The following is a 25,294-nucleotide window of genomic DNA, read 5'->3' as shown; positions in this document are numbered from 1 at the left end:
TCCTTTAAAAATAATTGGGCAGGTTGTAGTTGTGTGGGCCTAGCATTCCAGCTGCTTGGGAGGCTGACAGGGGTTCAATTGCTTGAGCCTGGGAGCTATGGGCAACACAATGGGACCCTACCTAAACAAAGATCATGATGACTAGAGTCCTATGTGTACACTCTATGTAACTGAACCCCCCCTGGACCTTATTTCAAAGTTTAGTTCTGCATACTTTCCCAAGGCTTGTCCCTGCGGTGTCACACAGACCTCACAACCACCTGGCACTTCCCTGGATCTGACATCCTAAGTGCCATTTTCTAGACCAAAGCACTCTCCTGCAGTCCCACAGTAGCTGCAGATACAGCATCTCACTGATAGAGGATCCTGAGACTTAGGAGTGGGGCACCCTCGTTTTCATTGTCCTGTGTCCCCAGTGTTTGCAGCATCCTCAGGAACCCTGCCATCGTCCAGGAGGCCACTCCCAGTCACCTTCACCTGGCTCTCCAGCTGGCTGAGGCGCTGCTTCACTTTGATCTGTGTGGCATTGTACTCGGCCAGGAGCCGGGCAAACCTGGTCTGCAGGGTATCCAGGGAGGACTCCAGGTGATCCACCTTCTCCTCGATGTCCTTGGGGTCCGCCCCAACCTTGGCTACATCCTCATCAATCAGATTGTCCTTCATCAGGATTTGCCTCCCTTTCTCCTCCAGGGCTTTTTTGGCATCAGGATATTCGGTGAGGGCTTCCATCAGATCATCCTTGGAGAGGCAGAACAGATCGGAATAACCAATGCTCCTGATGTTTGCTGTCCTGCGGTTCCCCGACTTGCTCCCCTTTATGTTTAAGATACTGATCTCCCCAAAGTAACTGCCATCACTGAGAACCACGAACTGGGTGATCCCATCATCAGCCACCACAGCCAGCTTGCCCTCCTTGATGATGTACATCTCCCTCCCGATGTCCCCCTTCTTGCAGATATAGTCCCCAGGGCTGAACACAGTGGGCCGCAGCTTTAGCACCAGCTCCACCAGCAGTCCCGCCTCGCAGTCCTGGAAGATGCGGACCTTCTTTAGGGTGTCCAGGTGCACGTTGATGGCGATCTCAGCCTTCAGCTTGTCTGGGAGGCTCTTGAGCACCTCCTTTTCATCCACTGTCTTTCTGTTGGCCCACAGGTAGTCAAACCACCGGATAACTCGTGTCTCCAAGTCTTTGGTCACCTTTCGGAATTGCATGTATTGCTTGATGGAATCAATCTTTGCCTGGAACTCTGCCCGGGAAGCATTCATGTTTGAGATCATGGAGCCCACGTTGCCCACAATGGTGGCAAAAATCAGAACACCCACCAGGAAATCTATGACCACAAAGAGATACTCTTCATCTTTCACAGGTGGTGGGGTCTCACCAATGGTAGTCAGGGTCAAGGTGGACCAGTAAAGACTGTAAATGTACTTCCTGGAGAGGCGTCCATATTCTGGCTTGGAGATGTTGGGGTATACCCAAGAGTCTGAGCCAAAACCAATGAACTTGGAAATGGCGAAGTAGATACAGGCATTCCAGTGGATGATGATGAGGATGTACAAGACCAAGTTCCCAATCCGAAACATATTGGGGTAGTTGGTCCTTGTCTCTGTGCGGTCAAAAAATTCGAAGAGCCGGGAAAACTTCAATAGGCGATTGAACCTCAGTTCTGGGTAGTTTATACCCAGCTTTAAATAAGCCAAGTCCGTGGGAGCCAGAGACAATACATCTAGCTTGAAGTGCAAAGACTTTGTGTAATGTTTCCATAGCCTCTTAGCATCCCTGACCATTAGACCTTGCTCGAGGAAACCTAAAGAAAGTGGAGTTCAGTTGGGCATCAGAAAGGCTTTTTAAAACTATGACCATGAAAAATATTCCCCATATATGTATATATATATACATATGTATGTATATATCTAGCCATACACAGTGATGCTCATATAATGAGAACACCTCTATTCATTCTGGAAACTTACCCTGATACTTGCTCTTCTATAATATTCTGATCTGTGCAATTAAAAATAATAGAACAGGGGCTGGGAAGGTGGCTTAGTGGTAGAGCGCTTGCCTTGCATGCCTGAGGCCCTCGGTTCGATTCCTCAGCACCACATAAGCAAAAAGAAAAAAGCCGGAAGTGGCGCTGTGGCTCAAGTGGTAGAGCGCTAGCCTTGAGCTGAAGAGCTGAGGGACAGTGCCCAGGCCCAGAGTTCAAGCCTCATGACCGGACCCCCCCCAAAAAATAATAGAACAATTAGGTAGCTTTGAAAATAGATTGGATATTAGATGCTGGCAAAGAATAATGGTTAAATGTAAGAAGATAACATGGAAATAAAACTTTTAATATATTTACATTTGATATATTTATAATTGATCTTTCATATACTCACTCTTTGGGGTTTTGTCACTTTTTTTTTAAGTATTGGGGTTTGAACTCAGGTCCCTGCATTTGCTAGGCAGATGCTATTCCACTTGAGCCACATGGCCCTGATCTTCTTTTATATACTCTGTGTGTGTGTGTGTGTGTGTGTGTGTGTGTGTGTATTCTGGGGCTTGGATTCAGGGCCTAACACTGTCCTTCAGCTTTTTTGCTTCCTTGATCTTTATATAGTCTTAAAAGTAGCCTTTAAAATTTTTTTATTTTATTGTAAAGATACTGTACAGAGGGGTTATAATTACATGAGTAAGGTAATGAGTACATTTCTTGTGGAGCATTGTTTCCCCCTCCTTTGTTGTTCTCCCACTATTCCTTCCCTCCTCTACCTCCCTCACTCCTCTCCCCCAAAGTTGTAAAGTTCATTTCCAGTATAGTGTCTTGTAGGTACCATTGTTGCAATGAAAAGTAGCCTTTTAAAGTTAGAGATCCACCTGGGCATCAGTGATTCACCTATAATCCTAGCTACTTAGGAGGCTGAGATCTGAAGATCACCACTCAAAGCTAGTCAAGATAGGAAAGCCCTTGAGACTCTTATCTCCAATTATCCACCAAAACCAAAACAAAAAGCAGAAATGGAACTGTGACTCAAGTGATAGTGTGTTCGTCTTGAGCAGAAAAAGCTACGGGACATCCCAAGTCCTGAGTTCAAGCATCTGTACCAGCACAATGAATAAATTAATTAGTTAATTAATTAATTTAGAGATTCAGGGTAAAGTGCTTACCATTTGGGACTTATATGAGAATATCCCAGACAAGAAAAGGGGGTGAGGATAGGGCAGATGAAACAAAATAGGCAGGAAGGTAATTCTTGAAGTTGGATGAGGATATGTGGGAGTTCACAATACTATTGCCTCTGCTTTTGTGTATGCTTGAAAATAAATAAAATTTAAAACATGGGTCAGAGTCCACTCAGTTGACTTCACCAGGGGGTGGGACAAGACTCACCTTTAAAAAAATAGTGCCCAGGGGTTTTGAAGTCACTTGAGCCACTTTTAAAGTAAAACAACCTGGGAGAAAGGCTGTACATTATGAGTCAGAGGCAGGGAGCAAAGAGACCATGACCTTCACATTTTAATTTTTATTGTTATTTACATCCCAAACATGGGCAAAAATAGAGAGAAAAGTGTAATGAATGCTTTTAAAATGTTTACTAATTATCAGCATGATCCTGAGGCACAGTGAAACAGGGCTGGGCCCACTGCTCCCTAGAGCAGAGTTCTGGGACAATTCTTGTAAGTACCAGGTACTGCTGCTGCTGGTACAAGGCCAGGCTTTGAGCCTAGCTGAGAGTGACTGCTTCTGAAAATAATGAACTTACATAGGTAAGTTCAAGCCCTGATTCTTTGTATTGCTCTTGTTTTACATATGTCTGTCAGTATCTGTAGTGGGACTGGTTCTAGGATTCCACTACCTCATTCCTACCTGTGGGTATCCAAATCCTAGATACTTTATGGATGCATTTGCATATGTCTTTGATTATAACCTGCACATATTCTCTTGCATACTTTAAGTGATCCTTAGATTTCTTTTTTTCGGGGTCTGGTTGTGGGGCCTGAACTCTGGGCCTGGGCGCTGTCCCTCAGCTCTTCAGCTCAAGGCTAGCACTCTACCACTTGAGCCACAGCGCCACTTCTGGCTTGTTTCTTTTTGCTTATGTGGTGCTGAGGAATCGAACCCAGGGCCTTATGCATGCAAGGCAAGCGCTCTACTACTGAACCACCTTCTCAGCCCTAGATTTCTTAAAATAGCTAATGCAATGTAAATATTATGCAGATAGTTGTGAGACTGTATGGGGTAGAGAAAATGACAAGAAAAAGCCTGAACATGTTCGGTATGGACATATAATTTTTCCAAATTTTCTTTTATTTGAATTTAGCTCTTATGCAGTCTCTGGGGATGCAGAGGGTCACCTCTGCCTGTGTTTATTGAGTGCCTAGGTACCCATGTAACACTCAGTGCCTCATCAGTTCTTTTAAGATTCTTCTGGGTTAGAGGTGTGGCTCAAGTGGTAGAGCACTGGCCTAGCCCCTATGAGGCTCTGAGTTCAACCCCCAAAATACATTATTTTCTCCATTCTGAATATTTTCCCCTTAGATTACGAACACTGGTTGGTTTACTTGCCTCTCTTTTTTCTAGCTTCCTGCTGAATCTGTTGCTGCTAAGGACAGCACCCAAGCACAAGAAGGGTGGAGTCAATTTGAGTGAGGGCATTTTGTCCCACCAAAGTTTGGCTGGGACCAAGGACAGTGGACCCAGTGAGCCACTCACAGACTCCTGTTTTTTTCCTGGCAGTACGAAGGGGTTGAACTGAGAGTTTCACACTTACTAGGTAGGTGTTCTACCACTTGAGCCATGCCTCCAGCTTCTTTTATCTTGATTGTTTTTGAGGTATGGCCTTGATTTATGTCTAGGCTGACCTGGGTTGCAATCCTATAAACACACATTACTGAGCCATTGTACTTCCCTTATAGCTGGGATAAAAGGCATGTACCACTGACTTCAGGAAAGTGACATGCTCCAGGGCTAGAGTGGGTCGCCCATCTGAGGCTTTCCTAAGCGGTCTTCTTGGGTGAACATGCATTGTCCTATAAGTTATGATGCTGGGCACCAATGTGGAATTAGGAGTGTCAGTCCACCATGCTGGGTAGTAAATGTGGATGTTGGGTTCGCAGAGTCCTTGGCCTTGATTTCTAAGTCAGTCTTGTTCTGATGCAGCACTTCTTTTTCAATTTCCTCACTTTTTTTATGCTGATACTAGAACTTGAACTCATGTCCTGGGTACTATTTTCACTTAAGTTGGCTCTCTACTACTTGAGCCACTGATTTACTTCCAGATTTTTGGAGATCAATTGGAGACAAGAGTCTCATACACTTTGATTCTCAGATCTTAGCCTCCTGAGCAGCTCAGATTAGAGATCCGAGCAACAAGTTCCCAGCTGGTTTGTAAATCAGCTTTGTAAAATCTTTGTAAATTCCTTCTATTATTTTTCCTTCCATTCTCACTTTCTTTTTCTCTTTCCCTCCCTTCCTTCCTTCCTTCCTTTTTTCTTTCTTCTTTCTTTCCTTTTTTTCTTTCCTTCCTTTCTTTTTACTCCTCTCCTTCCCTCCCTCCCTCCCTCCTTCCTTCCTTCCTTCCTTCCTTCCTTCCTTCCTTCCTTCCTTCCTTCCTTCCTCCCTTCCTTCCTTCCTCCCTTCCTTCCTTCCTCCCTTCCTTCCTCCCTTTCTTCCTTCCTTCACTCCTTTCTTGTATCACTTCTAAGGAGAAAGCAAGACGTGACTCAAATGCTTCATATACCCTGAAGCTACTCTGAGTGAGGTTTGTTGCTGTGATCTGGAGGTCTTTACACAGACAACTAGGGCAGTTTTTCATTCAAAAGTCTTGGAAGAGACAAGAAGGGTCTTTTCCATCTTAGTTAATATCTTTAGATCATTAGAGTCAAACATACAAGGAGCTGGATGTTGGTGGCTCACATTTAAATAATCCTATGTGGGAGACTGAGATTGGGAAGATCAAGATTCAAAGCCAGGCTGGGTGGAAAATTTCATAAGACTCCCTTCTCAACCCTTAGCTAGGACACACCTATCATCCCAAACTGTGTAGTTGTGGGCCAGCCCAGCCAGAAAAGTCCTTGATACTCTTAATTTCCCTAGAAGGAAGCAGGAGTATATCTGTGATCCCAACAACTATGAGAAGGCTAAAGTAGGCAGGTTGCTGTCAAGTTGTGCCTATGAGGAAGCAAGATCCTATCCTAAAATTAACCACTAACAAGCTAGAAGTGTGACTCAGAGCAGAGCACCAGCCTAGCCAATGTGAGGCCCTGAGTTCAATGCCCAGTTCAGAAACAAAAAGGAAAGAAGGAAGGAAGGAAAAAGGAAAGAAAAAAAAGAAAGGAAGGAAGGAAGGAAGAAAGGAAGGAAAAAAAGAAAGGAAGAAAAAAAGAAAGGAGGAAAGAAAAGAAAAGTGCACAAGGGCACACAGCTCCTAGCCGCAGATGCTGGTTGCTTTTAGTCCCAACAAGAAGTGATTTGGAGGAAGTCATTATTCCTCTAGGCCCTGTTTCAAGTTTGTTAGAATTCCTGAGTGCTATGGAATAACAGGTCCAGGAAGCTCCTAGTTTCTGGGATTGACTGGATTCTGCCTCACACTCCCAACATCTGAGTAGTGAGAGGGGGAGGGGTCCTTGGCAATTTCCTATTGGTTTTCTTTCACAGGTGACACAAAGGAAGCCTGGAGAGCCAGCTTGACTTGCTCAAGGCCACAGAGCTGATTAGGACAGCCTGACCCAGAACCCAGGTTTCCTGATCTCTGCTCATGGTCCTGTCCAGAGATAAGCATAGAGGGAAGAGGCTTCAGACCCAGCATTCACTCTTGTGGTTGGAGGGTCCTCTTGAGCATGCCCTATGGCCTGGCCCTGGGACTTTCCTGAGGCACACTTACCTGTTCGGGCACGCACCAGCATGTCCAGGCCATAGAGGACATCTGCTGAGTAGTCCAGGACCAGCCACAGCATCAGGTGCTCAGACTGAAGCTCATCAAAACAGGCCCTAACAAGCAGAGGGTGAGATGTGAAATGCCATTGTCACCATGGGCCACACCTGGCTCTGGGACAAACAAGGCTCATTCTATCTAGTAGGGGCCCTACCAGCAGGGCTAATACCCTGTGGAATTGGCCCAGGCTTCTGAAGAAGAGACCTAGGCTAGGAATTAGTATTCTGTTCCATGGTTACAGGGTCAAAATAAGAAAGTACAGCCTAGAATAGCTGTATAAAACCTCAAAAGAGCTGAGATTAACCTCAGAGGTATAGCTGCTCTGGCTTCCTTGGTTTAATCAGGCAAAAGAACTAAGGATCTGCCCTTTCTAGAGCAAAACAATAAAAATGTAAGACTGAGAGATTAACAATTGCACAGGCCAGCAAATATTTTCTACCTTTAATTTCTTTATGCTTCTTATTTTTTGCACAGACACCTTCCAAACTTCCCTTCTAGCTGGACAGAGCAGCAGCCTGCCCCTGGGACCCATCTTATAGATTGCTAAGAAACCCAAAGCCTCTCACCCACCAGAGGAAGAGCAGCTCATTCTGTGTTCTTAGTGCCTAGATAGCCCAACTCAGGGAACAACATTGCCCCCCTGTCCACTTGGTAGGAAAGGTCCCTTTCTCTCTCATGCTTTTTACCTGCTCTGAAAACCCGTAGGAACAGCTAGACATTGCCCTTGACTGGATAATCCCAGAAGCCTTCATTTACACTTGGACAGCATCAGCTCCCCTCTGCATTCCTATCACATACCATGGTCAGACTCTGCATTCTGGTCTTGCATGCTGGCTCAGAAAAGCCCCAAAGGTATGGTCATCCTCACAGAGCTGCATCCTACTGGTTCCCACAGTATGCTCAGGGGAGACCCCCTATCTATCCGCACTGCCTCTGGGAAGTACAAATCTTCATCTTCATGCCAGTCTTGCAGGCTTGCTTAGGAATGCCTCTAAGCTCTCTGCCTACCCATGGAGGAGCATTGTGCCCTGCTCACACCCTGCAGACTTTCTCAGAAATGCCCCAAGCTCTTGTTTGCCCACAGCAGAGGGGGTGCATGCCTGCATCCTTGTCTGGCAGCATGCTCATGAATATTAACATGCTGGTTGGCCCTTAGAAGAACATGGCTTCCTGTAGCATCCTCATCCTGAAGCTTGCTCGAAAGCCCAAGCCCCCAGCTTCCCTGCAGAGAGGCAGAGTCCTGCTCCTGACATTCATAAACAGCCAACTTCCAGGAAAAGTTCCTTCTTGTGCTTATTAGAAAGTCTCAGCTCACTCCTGTGTCTCCAGACTGCAGGAGGCTCCAGAGATTCCGAAAGCCCCTGCTGATCCTCAGAAGAGAAATGGCTTTCTTGAAATCCGGAAGGACATGCTTGCCTAGAATTCCCTCCGAACCCACATTCTCTTCCAATAGAGTGGCAGGGTGTCCCCTGCATTCCAGTGGAGCAACCTGTTTAGGTTCCCCAAAAGCCTACTGCCCACTCTCACAGAGTAATGCTTCCCTTTGGTGCTCAGAAGAGCAGTGTCTCACCCCTGTCTCCTATCACGGCCTCAAAGTGCCAGAACCCTCCCATTTCACCTCAAATTCAGCTCTCCAACAGTGATTCAAAGTGTCCTGAGAGCCCTGCCTATTCTGTAAATGGAGAAACAGAGGCAGGAGAGCTATATGGTGGCTGTGGTGGAATCAGAACTCTGGTCTTCTAGGCCAGCTGTCCTCAATTCTTCTGCTCCTCTTGCCTGGCCCTCCTCGGGTGAAGTTACTGCTCCTTTACCTACCTGCACACAAGCAGACACCAGTTATAGAAGACTGGCAGGGCAATCATAGTCAGCCAGCGGTAGTAGATGTTGCTGGAGGGGTCTACCACAATAGTGTCCTTCTTCTTTCTGGAAATACAGAGCTGTACCATCAGTTCAGTTGGGTTGAAAGGTTCAGCTTTGTAGAGATTTAGTGACCTGGATGCACTTAGAGACCTGAAGCTCCATAAATGGCTGTCTGTGACAAGATTCGGTCAGCCTCAGGGGGCCCCACAGAATACCTCTCTATGGGAAGATAGGCTGGAAGCCAGGGTAGACTTACAGGTCCTTTCTGCCCAACTCAGCTGCCAGTTGACTAGAAAACTATAACAATGACATACCTACATATCCTGTGGCCACATCATTGCCCTTCAAGATGCTGGGAATGAAACCATAGTATAGCAACGCCACTGATGGCTGGTGGGAGCACTGGAACCATCTTGGGGAGCTTGGTTAAAATGCTGATTCCTGGGGCCCACCCATCCCCCTTCCATCTGGGGCCTGGAAATGTGAATGTAAGCATTGCTTGATATTTCTGAGGCAGTTCTACTCTACTGAACTTGGGAAACTTGGAATGTGCTCCTGGGGACCCTCTCCATCTTGTTCATTGCATTTTTGTGCTGAGATAAAGTTACTGATATTAATTTCCTCCTCCTCCTCCTCCTCCTTCTTAGTTGGCCATGAGGCTTAAACTCAGGGCCTGAGTGCTATCCCTACACTTTTTGCTCAAGGTTACCATTATACCACTTTGTGCCACAGCTCTACTTCTTGTTTCTAGCTGGTTAATTGGATAAAAGAGTCTCATAGCCTTTTCTGCCCAGGATGGCTTTGAACTGTAATCCTCAGATTTCAGTCTTCTGAGTAGCTAGGATTACATGCGTGATCTACCAGCACCCAGCATGGTTTCATTATTCTTATTTATTATTCCTAAAACATGAGATAAACCTTCTTATTAAGTATATCTTGAGAAATTATTGGTACAATTTAATGTCCTACAATTTCTGGTCTACTATTATGAGCTCTTAGTAAGTCACAAATAGCCAGAGACTGGAGACATGGAGGTAATGGGTGATGACCCTAAATTTACACCGTGGAAAGTCCCATGGAGTTTGAGAAGTGGCATATTCAGAATGTTGTTCTGAAGGAAAGGGTTGTCCTCAAAACCTATTTCAGGATCAAGTGAAAACCTGGGAGGACACAAAGAAAACCAGCCAGGAACCAGTGACTCATGCCTGTGATCCTGATTACTCAAGAGACTGAGATCTAAAGATCATGATTCAAAGCCAACATGGGCAGGAAAAGATGTAAGGTTCTGAATCTTCAACAGACTTTGCCTAACAAAGCCCTGAGGTAATAGGCAAAAAAACCCAAAAACCCAAAACAACCAAACAAACCCACATGTTATAAGCCAGGAAACTTGCCCGAGATTCTAAAGGTCTTAGGAGATTAGTTGGAATATGAATTCTCTGGACAAGTACACATATTAAACATATTTATTAATCTACTCCATTTATATACCTAAAAAAAGTTGGGGGCTATTAATGTGTTGGGGTCAGGGGCATTTAGCTCTGACAGCAGGATTTCACTGTTAACTGGTTTTTGTGTGTGTCTCTCACAGGTGCTTTTCTTGTTTTCCAGTTTGGGGGAATGAATATGTAAATAAAATAGTGCTGAATATAGGTCTGAGGATGCCTCTAACCAGGAGTCCTTAAATATGAAACTTCCCTTTGTAGAACTATGTGAAGATAATAAAATTAAAGTATTTTTTGAAGTATGGAATAACAATCTAATTTCATATGTAAACCAACCAAAAATGCTTGTTTAGGAACTTACTCATATTAAATAGTTATGTCTTGGCCAATCACAGCAGCTGAGCTTGTGTCAATCATTAGTGGCCAGCTGATGTGTGTGTGTGTGTGTGTGTGTGTGTGTGTGTGTGTGTGTGTGTGTGTGGGTGTGTGGGTGTGTGCGCGCGCGCACGCGCGCGCACAGTTCTGGAGCTGGAACTCAGGATCTAGGTGAAGTCTCTGAGCTTTTGTGTTCAAGGCTAATGCTCTCTACTTAAGCCACACCTCTACTTTCAGCTTTTCTTTCTTTTTTGGTAGTTAATTGGAAATAAGAGTCTCACAGATTTTCCTGCCCAGTCTGGCTTTTTACTGCAATCCTCAGATCCCAACCTTTTGAGTAGCTAGGGTTATAGGCACCTAGCTGCCAGATGATTTAAGTAAGGAAAATTGCTGACCCCTAGCCAAACAAGTTATCACTTCACCTTTCTTTTGTTTTCTGCCCCCAAATGCTGCTTGATCACATTACAGGCAGAGTTCTTAGTTTTGAGGGCTGCTTTATTCTGACATGGTAAATAAAATCCAGTTGTGCCCGACATTTAAAACAATGATGTATTTTGACAGTGGATAAGCATAAGAAAAGAACCAGCAGATGGCATTGCCCACAAGCTTATTGGGTACCTTTCACCCTGCCTGGAGATAAATTACACCAGGCTCAGCTTGCTACCTCCAGGCATGGAGGCTCTGACTTACAGGAGTTGGCCTTTCCTCTAGCTACCAAACTGCTGAGGGCCTAGAAAGCCCCAGCACCATGCAGCTGTATCCTGGAGTCCATCCAGTACTGCCCAAAAGAAACCTACACAGAGTTGCAAAACATTGCTGGATTTGGCTGGGAACAGTTTGATTGGTCAGGAAACCATTATTCAGGAATGTCAGAAATGTCACGGAAGAGTAAAGGAAGGTGTCCAAAGAGGATTATTTTCTGTATCCCCTGTGCTCGTGTCCTAATTTTGGGACAGTTCCCTTAGTCTGAGTAAAGGAATGTTGCCTGGTACAGCCAACACCACCCATCCCCATCCTAGCTCCAAAGTACAGCAGCTCAGACACCCTCTGCTGGGGTTTCCTTTGCTGTTCTTTGCCTAAAGGACACAATACCTAACTTTCCAGTTTGGTTTTGTGTTTTGAAGTGTCACAGTTGGCTTCAAATCAAACACATAACCACAGTAGCTTTGTTTTGTGGATAAAATAATTTTGTTTTCCTTGATTGATGGGATTTGAGTCCCAAATTTATGCAAACAAAATAAACACATGCTTCCTTTATGAAAGGAAATAGAAAAAAAAAATAGTTCTATTTCAGGAACAAAGGAGAAAATAAGAAAAGGCTCTGGTACATATTTCTGTCAACTGGAAGTCAAGAAATGGACATTTCCTGCTACAATGTGGCAGGGGAGTTGCACGCTCATGTGCATATACTACTGCACACTGACGTACCTACATACACACCCCCAGTGCTCCTGAGAGTGAGCATTACACATCTCAATAACTCTGCCAGCTTGACATCTGTGACTGAAGGTAAACTCCACCAGTTATCCTCTCAAGAGGCTCATCACTGGAAACACTGAAATGTTTTCTTTCCCACTGCCCTTAACATCAGCCTTAAGAAGGAGCATTCAGGAGCTGGAGACTGTAGAGTGGAAAATGCATTCTTCTTGCAAGGAGACCATGTACTGTTCTGCAAAGGAACTTGTTTAGCCCCCTGAAATATGTAGCAATATAGGGTGTTAAGGCTTAAAGCCTTTATCTGATGTAGGATCTTTGCTTTATGAATGAGAAAAGAACCAAAGAGATAAAGTGACTTCTTCAAAGAAATCATACAAACCTTGCTTGTCCCTCCTCCCTCTGACCAATGGAGATGGATTTCCAGTGAAAGGAATAAGATTCTAGAATGGTCTTCTGGTGTTTAGGGAGGGTGGGAGGCAGGAGTACTTAGGAAGGGAGGCAAAGCTAGGCTTCTATGGGGAGAAGGGTGACTCCTAGAACCGAGAAAGGTGAGTGGACTCCACTGGGATTAGGTACTTACTCCTCCTTAGAGTTGTTGCAAGTGTTAGTGTTGCTTCTGGCCAGGGGCCAGGTGCTGCAGGAAGGCAAGAGAACCAGGGTATGAGTGCAATCAATTTCAAGGACTAAGAACCATCATCCCCAGGTGATTATTCCAGGACATCCTATTTTCTTTCCTGAGACTTTCTGTTTGTAGGTTGAAGAGCAGAGAGTATTGCTATGCTAGGTACCTGGGTTTGAACTCATAGTCTTAAGCTCGCTCAAGCTTGCTTACTTAGCTGGTGCTCTACCACTCGGACAATGTCTCCGGGTTGGCTTTTTTGCTAGCTATTTTGGAGATACAGTTTTGAGGGCTTTTCTTTCCTGGCCGGTTTCCAACCTCCATCTTCTGGATCTCAGCCTCTTGAGAGACTGGGATTATAGAGGTGAGCCACCAGTGCCCAGAGAAGGGACAAATAATTTTTATGTGTGACTAGTTAGGTCTGGTAAAAGCTTTGGGGAAGAAGATAGATAAAACTTGACTAAATTGAGGTTTCTGAATAAGTAAGAATGAATGGTTTGAATGCTATCCAGTTTCCTGGCCTCAACTTCCTCCTGCTCAATCCTGTGCTGGGCAGTGTTTCAGGCACTATAGAAATGGACCCTCCCAGGGCTTCTTCTTTTAGGCGCTTCCATGCCTGAAGTGAAGGGCTCTCGAACCTTCTTAGGTGCCAAGATGGACACATCCAAGCAGGGGCAGTCACTTACTTACTATCCTCATCTACCCAGACGTAGCTCTCAACCCCCCCCCCCCCAACAACAATCAAAACAAACTCTTTCTTCCAATTTGTAGGGGGAAAAAAATCTGCCTGTAGAAAAATCATCTCCATTTTTAGTTTGTCTTCCCTCAGCTTCCCTACTCCTGGGATGGTCGGCCGACCCATCTATGTAAGAATCTGGAAGAAAGTGGAGGTTGGTTTTGCACAAAATTAAAATGTAAAGGTAAAATGTCCTATTATTAAAAGATTTTCCCATAGGAGAAGGTTTTGTGGCCAAAGACTTGTCTGCTAACACAATTTTTTTTTTTACATAACTGATTCAAGAAAGCCAGGTAACCTTTCTTGAAGCCAAGAAGGCAGCTTGCTTGTATATGGTCACTGCAACTCCATTGTAAAAGATGACAGGTACCAGTGGCTGACCACACTGCAGTGTGACTCCTGAAACTGGATACCCAGCCAGATGTCATTCTGACTCCTTGTGTTGGCTCTGGCTGGGCATTTCTTTCTTTCCCCATCTAACATATGGCTGCAACTGCTTGTTTCTGGGTTGGTTGTGCTCATCTGAAAAATCTTTCTAATAAACAGAAGCCCCTGAAAGATGGTGGAGATAACATTCAGCTCCAAGGATACAGTACACAGTAACAATGACCACTTTCCCTTCCTTTTCCAGGAAGCCTCGCAGGGTGATCAGCAACCATTCTGTGCCACTACATTTATCTTTCCATCCTGAACCTTCTTGCACATGACCAGGTACCTCTGATTCACTCAGGGCCTGCCCAGGATGTGGTCCTCACCCAACCCCACTGCTTGTCTGGTTACATTAGGAAATGAAAAAGGATGAAGTATCCATCTTTATTATTATAAGATTATAAGAAGGCAATTCAATCAAATTAGCTAAGGAAGCCTTTGTCCCAAAGAAATTAAACCTGTCTGGCTAGCTTGCTAAGAAACTTCTTTTCGTCTCTCCTTCCCATCTTCTCCTCTCCCTTGTCTGTCTACTACCCCTCCTGTCCTTCTGTCCGAACAGTGAAAACACTGTCTGGGTATGGGACACCCAGCCCTGGGAGCCCCTGTACAATTCCTGGTAGCCACCCAGGTAACCCTGGCTTTTACATCTCAGGAATGCCAGGGGTTTGCAGGGGCAGCTGATTGAGCTGGCCTCTCCAGCTGTCCTTTTGACCTTAGCCAGAGATTCTGACACCTTTCTCTGGTGCAGAAGCCTGAACCTGGGTCTCCTGCTGTGGTCACTGGCAAGAAATGTCCCTGAACTGTCATATTTTACCACAATGTAATGCAAAATCTGTAATATAGAGATTTCACCTCCCACACACAAACACAAACATGTAGTACAATGGTGGTACCAGAAAATCTGTCAAATTTCCCTGAGGCTTCCTCACCTTTACCCTCCAGAGGCCCTTCTGGGTCTTCTTGAGAAGCCCCCAGACTACAGACCTTCATATTGTCACTAAAGTAGACTGCACTTTCTCCAGCAAATCATATAAAGGCCATCTGTTCTCAGCAGTCACATTCACATTTTACAACTCTCAGCAGAAAGAGAAAAGATTCAGCCAAAAGAAAACTTTTCAACCCTTTTCTTTATTTTCCAAGGAGGTCTTGGTGAGAATCTCCCTGCTTGTGAGCCTGGGGGAAGCCAGCTTTCCCTCCAGGTCAGGCTTCTCCTCCCTTCCAGTCTAATCTGAGTAGCCTCAAGAAATCTCAGTATGTTCAGTATGCAACTAAGTTGACCCAGTGGCCCCTGTGTTTTCCCCTTAAACAAAGGCTGCGGGGACACCCAGGAACAAAAGCGGTAGAGATACTTCTGTGTATGCACAAAAGGTCACACTAATCCAATAGCAGCACACTATCTGTCTACCCCTCACCCCACCCAATGGTTCTTAACCTGATACAGAGTATGGGTGATCCCTCTGGAAAATTAGACAATCAGTGAACCTTCTTTCCAGAAAAAAAATGCACATACCTCTAGGCATAAAATTGTTTGTACCATTTAGGCACACCTCTCAAGTCTCCTGGTATAAAGGGCCCTGCTTTCAAGCAAGATGAAGCATAGTGCAGTCTAGGGTGATGAGGGTCCTTGATGAATTAGGTAAATGTGGCCAGCACTGTGTATTGAGTTTGAGGAACTCTGTGTAGGAGATGGGGCCTGGGGTCAAATGAGGCTGGGCTTCTTGGTTCAAGGGCTTCCTCTCCGGGGCTTTTGGAGTCTGTGTAGAGGATGCCAGAAACATTCCCCAAAGGGTGCACCCCTTCAATGAATAGCTTATATGGCTGGTGCTCTAGGGCTCCTGGGGTATCTAAGCTGGACCCATCAAAGCTGGTGCTTTCTACCTTGTCTTCCAGTGCAGGTGGCCCTTTGTCCTTTGTGATTCCTTACCTTTTCCCTCTGTCCAGTAGCTCCTGGCTTCCCAGATTGGACTGGGCATTGCTCTCTCGGGTAGATACCTCCTTAAGCTCAGCTCCCTGGAAACGCGCTAGAAAAGAATCTGGTGTCTGGTCCTCATGGTGTATGTGTCTGGCAGCCCATGCACGCAGCGAGATGACGAGGCGAGACAACCTGGAAGAACAGTCAGGGATTGGAGGAGGAAGGACAAGGAAAACCCTCTCTCTGGCCTGGAGGGACCCACTAGAAGCAGAGACCATCAACCAACAGAGCATGGTTATGATGACCTGTGGCTAGTGATTGTCTCATTCTGTTTGAGTTTTTAATTCCCCTCTCCTTTTACCCCTGCAGTCTGTGGCAGAGTTGTCTTATTTTCTCTCCCTCTGCTTCCTCCTTCTCCTTCTCCTTTTCCTCCTCTTCTTCCTTTTTCTTCATGCTAGTACTAGGGCTTGAACTTAGTTTTTTTTTCCCTTTTATTTTAGCATTGAAAGCAATTTATTATTCGAATTAAGGAATTACACATTTTGTTTTGATAATGGTCATTATCTTAAAAGCATCATTCAGTTTTCGCACATTTAAAAGTATATTGCTAATTTCAGTCAACTAACTATATGAGCCCAGAGGCTGCAGCAACAGACACTGGGGTGGGCAAAGCTGGGCTGGGGGTTTCCATAGTCCTCACTTAGCTTTTCATTTGGCTTTTCCCTTATAGCTGGTGCTCTGTCATGTGAGCCACACCTCTATTTCTGCATTTTCACTGGATAATCCGAGGTAAGAGTTTGTTGGATTTGTCTGCCCCAGCTGACTTTGAACTGTGATTCTCAGATCTCAGCCTCCTGAGTAGCTAGCATTACAGGCCACTGGAGCCCAGTTCAAGACTTCCTGATGCAGGACACAATCTCTTTATTTTGGTTTTGCCAACATTTTTTTTGTTTTTTTTGCTGGTCCTGGGACTTAACCCCAGGGTCTAGCCACTGTCCCTGAGGCTCTTTGTACTCAAGGCTAGCGCTCTACCACTTGAGCCACAGTGCCACTTTTGGCTTTTTCTGAGTAGTTTATTGGAGAAAAGAGTCTCATGGACTTTTCTGCCAGGGCTGGCATGAACCACTGGAGCCCAGTTCACGCTTTCCTGATAAAGGACACAATCTCTTTATTTTGGTTTCGTCATTTTTTTTTTGTTGGTCCTGGGGCTTGAACCCAGGACCTAGCCGCTGTCCCTGACTTTCTTTGTGGTCAAGGCTAGTGCTCTACCACTTGAGCCACAGTGCCACTTTTGGCTTTTTCTGGAGATAAGAGTCTCATGGACTTTTCTGCCTGGGCTGGCTCAAACTGTGATCCTCAGATCACAGCCCCCTAAGTATCTAGGATTACAGATGTGAGCCACTAGCAGCTGGAGGCTTCACCATTTTAATTCTACGAAGGCATGGCCTATCAAATAGGGCATTAGGAAGACTTTCTACTCATTTCTTTTGTCCAATTCAGACCTCATGTTATGACTGCTAAGCATAGGGCCTGTAATAACAATACAATTTAAAATAAGGATGAAGTATGGAACAAAGTTTAAAGGAAGAAGCATCCCCACATAGCATAGATTCTTCTTCCAATGCTTATTCCATTAATTTTTTAAATACAATTTCCACTTCTTTTCCTAAGCTCATGTAGAATTTCCTTTGCAACTTACCCTGATCCCTATCCTGGAATCAGACTTAACAAAGGAGGTGACCATAGGCTCAGCCTCTGAGACAGAAGCCCATGTCCCTGAGCTCTTCTCACAGGAGCATTCCTGTGAGAGGCCTACTCTAGTCCTGGCTCCTGTGTCTCTGCTAGAGGGGAATGGGAAGAGGCTCAACTCTGTTTCTTGGCTTCTGGTTTCCTTTATTTGGGGTCAAGGTCAGTCTTTAAAAACCTAGAACTAAGTCATGAGCTGTCACATACCTTGACCTTGTTCTTAGGCTAAAGGGATATAGTGAAGCCATTAAGTGTTCTACTTATAATGTTGAGAACCTGCTGGGCACCGTTGGAGCACACCTGCAATCTCAGGGGGCTGAGATCTGAGGATTGCAGTTCAAAGCCAGCAGAGGCAAGAAAGTTCATGAGACTCTCATCTCTGATTAATTACCCCCAAACCGAAAGTAGCGCTATGGTTCAAAGTGGTAGAGCACTAGGCTTGAGCAAAAGAGCTCAGGAACAATGCCTAGGCCCTGAGTTCGAGCCCCAAGATTGATCCCTCCTTCCCAAAAATGAGAATCACTGTTGTAAACATATTTTGAGCTGCCTGCTTGACCCAACTTCTTAGCTCTGAATACTTTCCCCCTCCTTTCTTGTGCTGAGGGAGAAGATCCAAGGTCATTCTTCCCTCTCCAGCCTCGAACAGAGCTGAACAACTGACCTACAGCAACTCAGAGCCACTCCAAGCTGGGGTTGGGGAATTCAAACCAAAAGAAAATGATCCGAGGCCCTTTTCAGCCTTGTGCTTGCTAATGGGGGAGCAGAGCAAGACAGATATGGGGGAGACACTCAAAGAAAGCACAAAGACCACATACTTCCATGAGAAGCCATTGTCTCCCAGCTTCCTCCCCTATTCCTCATTTGCTCTGCCTATATTTCCATCATTCTATATAATTAGCATGTCAGCGCCATATGATGGTACCTGCCTCAGCCTCTCCCAGACTTGCAATTCCAGAGCTTCTCTTTTCCTTGCAGCCAAAGTATCTTAAGACAGCATTTTATGCTGGGAGCCAGTGGCACACACCTAGCTACTCAGGGGGCTGAGATCTGAGGATCATGGTTCAAAGCCAGCCCCATCAGGAAAGTCAGCAAGACTCTTATCTCCACTAACCTACCCAAAAATCTGGAAGTGGAGATGCTTCTCAAGCAGTAGAGCACTAGCCTTGCGCAAAAGAAGCTCAGGGACAGTGCCCAGGCCCTGAGTTCACGCTCTAGAATTGGCACAAACAGAAACGACACAACAACCACCACCCAGAATTTCATTAGTAAAATAAAACACTGGAAATCACTTACATGTCCAGCTACAATGAGCTTGGATGAAAATTATGCTGACTACACAGATAAATTAATTTTTGGTAATAATCTTAAGGAAAAGTTATAGCACACAAGACCATGTAAAACCATAGTACCAATAAGAAAATGGAATAATGAGCTCAAAGTTTGTTAAGTACTTGGCCCTTCCTGTATAGTTTTTTTTTTTTTCGTCGGTCGTGGGGCTTGAGCTCTGGGCCTGGGCGCTGTCCCTCAGCTCTTCAACTCAAGGCGAGCGCTCTACCACTTGAGCTACAGCGCCACTTCCGACTTGGCCCTTCCTGGATCTGACACAGCCCTGGACACAGCCCCTGAGGGGTTGGCACTGTTAGGTGCATTTCTAGATTGAAGCCTGAAGTGATGGAATAATTTCTTCAGAGCCAAGCAAGGTACAGAGGGCATGAAAGGGAGGCAGAGCTCAGAGCCTTGCTAAGCTTGTAAAGAACAGGCTATGGAGTATAGACCTGTACCTGTGAGACCTGTCAGCCCTGTCTGGAACAGTGCCACCGTTAACCTCAACATCTCTGGTCCTTCCCACTTTCTCTGCCTCGTTATTTTTCTGACTTCTAAGCTCAGAACACTTGTCCCAAGAGGAGGGAAATTACTCACAGATAGATTTGGGTACTATTCTGACTCTTTAACCCCACCCCCATGCAGCAGATACAGCTGCCTTTCTGCCCCAGCCTCCCCTTTCCCAAAGCAAAGGCTCGGACTGGTCAGTTACCTGGCAGGTGTCTGGCTAGTGAAGGAGCTGTGCCTGGGTCCAGCTGACACTCTGGTCTCCATGGCGGTCTCTTCCTGCAGTGCAGATGATGTCTCCTCACATGGTGAGTGGACCCTAGGAAATCAAATATGCAGCATGCTAAATTGATTTTAAGCTCATCCACCTCCTGAATAGTCAGGAGTGAGATGGACAGATGCCCGCCTGCCACATAATGAGAGCAAACATCCCAGATCCTCTACCCAGAAACCCTCCCATTTCTGCCATTTCTGTTCACTTCCAGCAGATCTTTACTTTTGGACTATGGTGACCTTTTGTTTTAGTGGGTTTAAATTTAGAGCTTTGTTCTACCACTTGAGCCCATCTTTTTTGTTTTAGTTTAATTTTTAGATAGGGTTGTGTTTTTGTTTTTGTTTTTATCCAGAGCTGGCCTCAGACCTTGATACTCCTACCTTGTCCTCTTGGGTAGCTGAGATTATAGGTGTGTACTACCATGCCTGGACCAAGGTAATCAGTGTGTGTGTGTGTGTGTGTGTGCATGTGTGTTATTAGGGTCTGAATTCAGGACTTCATGCTTAGTAGGAAGGTGCTCCACTACTTGAGCCACAACTCTAGCCCCCAAGGTAAACCTTCTTTACAGCAAGTTTGATCAAAGAGCAAAGCTCATGTCCAGCTAGTGTCCAGTAGTTGGACGAATGTTGGGGAGAGAGGCAAGGGAAGCTGGAAGCAAATGTTGACAGGGTCCTCATCAGAAGGTAGAGCCTCAGGAAGGTCTCCTTGATTTTCATCTCAACTATACAACCTGTTTTGACAAAATACTTCCATAATGAAGATTTGTTTTTGTTTCAACACATCTCTGCAATCTAAGTCCAGAGCAAATGCAATCTCCTTTTAGAAGTTTCCTATCCACTGTGTGGGCTGTGGGTGCATTTCCCTGGCAGCTATGTGCATGCTTGCCTGGCAGCCATCTGTAACTGTAAGGATCTGGCAAGACCCAGATAATTGCCTAGACTTGGCATCCTCTAAACACAGTACAGCTTGTATGATGCTTTCAAAAGCGAATCCAGTTTTATATATTTATTTATTTTTGTTGGTCATGGGGCTTGAACTCTGGGCCTGGGCGCTGTCCCTCAGCTCTTCAGCTCAAGTCTGGCACCCTACCACTTGAGCCACAGAGCCACGTCCAGCTTTTTCTGCTTATGTGGTGTTGAGGAATCGAACCCAGGGCCTCATGCATGCGAGGCAAGCACTCTACCATTGAGCAAACTTCCCAGCCCCAAATCCAGTTTTCTTTTTGCCAAACCTTGGTCTCTGCCCCTGCAATGCAGGTTAGGGGCAATGACACACTTGTGTAATTCAGTGTCGAAAGCCCTGCACAGACCCCACAGGGTGCCCTTCTGTAGGAACAACAACCTATCACATCAGCAGCAAAGCCTTGAACTTTCAGGAATAAAAACCAGGAATGGGTTTGTCTATGTTTTCCTTTCTTTTAAAACCTCCTAAGACTACATTTGATCAGCTTGATTAAAAGCCAGTCAGGCACTGGGCTCTGGAGATTTGCTCTTCATTCTACAAGTCTTGTGGAGCCCTGGGAAGGCAAATTAATTCTATCACAGGGCCCATTCCAATCTAATCGGCTTTCTTAACAAGGTGGTTGAAGGAGGAGTCAAGAATTAACATCAGGGAGAAGCTGCAGTCTCTCCCTGGAGTGATTAGAAGTCAGGCTCTTTGAATCCCAGGTGCTGAGCTATGCTGTGGCCATCCTCCTCCCCCCCCCCCCCCCCTTCTCTCTAGCACCGGGGAGCTCACTTCCATGCCAGGGCCTATCTAGGCCATCTTTACAAGCCCTGACTGCCAGCATGTACCTTCTTTCCTCCTTGTCCCCAGGCAAGGCTACTTTTTTATGCTGGAAACAGCGTCAGACAGCTTCATCTTCACTGACAGGGACCTGTACAGCATCAGCTGTCCCTGGGTTCATATTTTCTTCCCACCATAGCCATTTTCCTGTAACCATATATCTCAGGTCTAGCTTGGCTGGGCAGAGAGACTGAGACCATCTTTTCTTAATATATATTTTTATTGTAAAGATACCATACAGAAGGGTTATAGTTACATGAGTAAGGCAATGAGTACCTTTCCTATTGAGCATTGTTACCCCATCCTTTGTTTTTCCCTTACCATTCCTTCTTTCCCCACCTCCCCAACTCCTCCCCCGGCCCCGAAGTTGTAAAGGTTCATTTTCAACATAGTGTCTTGTACATCACTGAGACCATCTTGACATTACCAATTACAAGCCAAGAAGTGTTCATTGGTTTGTATGTTTTTGGTAGTCTTTGGTGGTCACCAGCCACCATCAGTCAAAACCCAGGCTACTGCTGAAGCAGATGGCTCTAGCTTGAGCACAAGCACTTGATTTTGAGAATTGAGTACTGACATGCAGAGAACTCAACTTGCCTTTCCTCCCAACACCATTTCACTCACAGGTACAATATTCAAACCACATATTGTTTATTAATAGTCTACAGGGTATCAGCTACAAGCACTCTACCATTGAATCCACACAGCAACCCTTTCCTAGAGGAAGTGGAAGTCTAGGGAGGTTAAATACTTATTTGAGATCACAAGGGCCAAACAGCAAAACTGACATTACAGTGTCATTCCATTCCATTCCCAAACCTGTTCTCATCCTCCATGAAGCTGCCCTTACTATTTTCCCATAAAGCCCAGGTGAAAATGGGACATGGCTGAGGAATGGGGCATGCCACTAAGGACATTACACTGATCCATCTTGCTGAACTACGTGGTATGGCTCTTTATTTCCAACCCATCTGGCTGGGATCTCCTCCTTTACCATATGTGGCCACTCACATCTCATCCATCTACATAAAGACCCTGCTGCAGTTTAGATTCTATAGTTCTTTACCTCTCTGATGTTCTGTAGATGTACCTCCCAAGAGGTACTCAGTTACTGGGGGATAAGTGAATCTCTGGATCTGAGCAGCTGCACGAGCAGTTAATCTGGCTTCTTTTTGTTGCAGGAAAGCACACCATGAGACCAGATTTATCTGCATCTGTGACAAAGAACTCAGTGCTTATGACATCAGGCGTGGTGGGCAGGTGAAGATGGCAGAACCCACTCTACCACTCTCATCCAAAGCAACCCTGTGGAAACCAGCAGGCTTGTAGACTTGAGTTGCAGTAGCTCCTAGTGACTGGATGTTCTGCACATCGGTCACCTGTTCTCTTTGAATTGAAGTGTCCTGATCTTCATAGAAAAGATGAAGCAAAAGTTGGCAATTTGATGTTGCTTTAAATACTGCTCAAACACTGACTCCTGGAAAGGCACACTTAGCCCCAAAGAACAGAGAGAACTTTCTCTGGCATATATTCAAAGGGCCAATGAAACCTTTTCTTCCCAATGCATCTCTCTGCTTTTTTTTTTTAGTCCAGGCTTCGACTCAGGGCCTGGTGCTCCTACTTGGCTCTTTCACTCATCTAGTGCTCACACCTCTACTGTCTTTTTGGTGGTTGAGATAAAAATCTCACAGACTTTTCTTGGCTTGGCTTCAAACTGTGATCTTAGATCTCAGGCTTCTGAGTAGCTAGAATTATATAGACCACCAAGGCCTAGCTATCTTGATTCTGCCAGATTGATGTCTTCCTTTTAGCTCCAGAGTCTTGGCAAATACCAGGACTTATATACACTGTAAACCTAATTGTATTCATGCACCCCACATTCCAGTCAACAAGGAACCAGATAGATAGATAGATAGATAGATAGATAGATAGATAGATATAGGTATAGATATAGATATATCTCACAGTAATCCTATCAGATTATAATGGAGCTGAAATATTCCTATCATCCAGTAATGTTGCATACTCTGGTGATGACACCTGGGAAGGAAAAGGCCCCCAGAAGTTGGCAAAGATAAGAGCAAAAGCAACTACTGCAACACAATGAAGCAATTGCTTTCAAAGAGGGGAGGAGTTGAAACTCTATGCTTATTTGCAGAAAGGAACTAGTGTTGGTGAGGTACAGGTTTCCTTTATCCTCTGCCATTGGGCAAGGACAGAGTTTATCATGAGAACTTGACTGGTAATTAACTCTCTCCTTTGTGGAACAACTGGTATTTTCCTTTAGTGACTTTGGGAACATGGGAATAGACATAGGTGACCTCTTGGCACAAGACTGGAGAAGATGACACCTCATTCTCCTCCTCTTCTCAAGCCCCAAGGATCTTGAATGATTGGAATCTACTGCCATTGGCCACATGTGGCCTGGAACTGAAGCCAAAGCATTTTAAGTCTTTGGTCCTGGAGAAGCCCGTTGAAAATGGCTTTCTCTGGTGATAATTGATTTGGCTACACTCAGGGAGTAGCACAAAGAAAGCCTCTTTTCTGTAGAAGCTGCAAAGCTTGCTCAAAATAGCTATACCAAGAGGTGGGTCAGGATTCAGGGTGCCCTTGGTTCTCACTGCAATTCTCAGAGCATATTTTTTAGTCTTTCTCTGTTGAATTATCCTCAAAAATATGCCATATGGTTCCTAGAGAATTGAACCAAATAGAACTAAGAAGACACGAAAACCTCCGTAACATTTTTTTCCCCTGGAATTTCAGACTATAATTATTTGTTCATTCAAAGGAAGCATTTTCACCCTTTTAAAAATTGCTTTCCACTAGGAAAAATAACTCTAATAACTCAATAAAGAGAAACAGAAAACTGGGCCTCCATTTTGATGCTTTGGTGAAAGACCTAAGGGCAGGAATGTCTCAGGGGACAGAAATGTGCTAGGCAGGTGTTCTACCATTTCAACCATATGCCTCTAACAGTCTTCTTGATATAATTAAAGATCAACAGTCATTAATACTTCAGTATACAAAAGTCTCAATTCTTTATCTTAAAAGCTTTCCAAAAGGACTGGAATTTTAAAACACAGATGTAATTTTGCCCAAATGCCATTTCTCTTCCTAAAATAATAATTTGAAACTTAAAAGCATTGTGTGTGTATGTTGCCATAGTCCTGTGTTAAAGCTGAGCAATGTACCAGTTCCCTACCTTTGTTTTTTTTCTTTTTTTTTTCAACTAGGGTCTTATGTTGATGGTTGGGCCATCCTGGATTTCAGTACTCCTATTTATGCAGGCACTGACCACCATGCCCATCTTTTCTTGTTTTAATTTAATTTTATTGTAAAGTTGCTGTACTGAGGGGTTACAGTTACATGAGTAAGGCAATGACTACATTTCTTGTCAATCATTGTAACCTCTTCCCTTGCTGTTCTCTTACTATTCCTTCCCTCCCCCACCCCTGCCCGAAGGTGTAAAGTTCATTTTCCAATATACTGTCTTGTGGGTATCATTGTTGCAACGGGTCATCCTGTGTCTAGTAACATGGCTTCAGAACTTCACACTCTCATTTTGCTGTCTCACTCATGGCTTGAGCTCTGTCTGATATTTTACTGAGTAATTTGGAGATATAGTCTTGTTGACCGTTTTTTTTTTTGCCCTTATTAGCTTTGAGCTACAATCCTCCACATCTCAGCTTCTTGAGTATCTAGGTTTATAGGCATGAGCTACCAGCACCCAGCTGGTCCTGTCCAATACCTTTAAGTCATTCTTCCTACATGGTCAAGGTCGGCTATGGAAATAATCTGTGACTCGCCTCAGACAAAGCCCATCTCACCTGAGGCCATTTTCAATGCAGTTGAGATCTCTGTCCATGCTCTTTACAGTAAGGTGAGCCAGGGAGGGTTGGGAGTACTGGGTATTGACCTTGGCCAT

The 25,294-nt window shown here is 44.9% G+C and overlaps 1 protein-coding gene across 1 annotated transcript; it reads right to left on the bottom strand.

The window, feature by feature from the left end:
- Positions 1 to 396: 396 nt before the first annotated feature.
- Cnga3 (cyclic nucleotide gated channel subunit alpha 3) lies at positions 397 to 25,294 on the bottom strand. Its single transcript, XM_042695362.1, has 7 exons — positions 25,197 to 25,294; positions 19,516 to 19,629; positions 15,747 to 15,926; positions 12,619 to 12,672; positions 8,737 to 8,844; positions 6,871 to 6,977; positions 397 to 1,808 (listed from the first exon to the last, which is right to left on the bottom strand). The coding sequence occupies exons 1-7, from the start codon at positions 25,292 to 25,294 to the stop codon at positions 397 to 399; spliced, it is 2,073 nt and encodes a 690-aa protein (XP_042551296.1).

The sequence above is a fragment of the Dipodomys spectabilis genome, unplaced genomic scaffold (genome assembly GCF_019054845.1).
Source record: "Dipodomys spectabilis isolate Male_0828 unplaced genomic scaffold, ASM1905484v1 ptg000187l, whole genome shotgun sequence".
NCBI classification, from domain to species: domain Eukaryota; kingdom Metazoa; phylum Chordata; class Mammalia; order Rodentia; family Heteromyidae; genus Dipodomys; species Dipodomys spectabilis.
Note: the sequence above shows the minus strand (reverse complement) of the source record. Positions and strands in the feature narration are given on the sequence as shown.

Bases quoted from the DNA above. Each gene is read 5' to 3' on its own strand.
- Cnga3 (XM_042695362.1), bottom strand. From the start codon at position 25,294: ATGGCCAAGGTCAATACCCAGTACTCCCAACCCTCCCTGGCTCACCTT. The intron at 15,927-19,515 runs GTAACTGACCAG...CTGTTCTTCCAG, and splicing joins ACTAGCCAGACACCTGCCAG to GTTGTCTCGCCTCGTCATCT. The intron at 8,845-12,618 runs GTAAGTACCTAA...CTGTATTTCCAG, and splicing joins TGCAACAACTCTAAGGAGGA to AAAGAAGAAGGACACTATTG.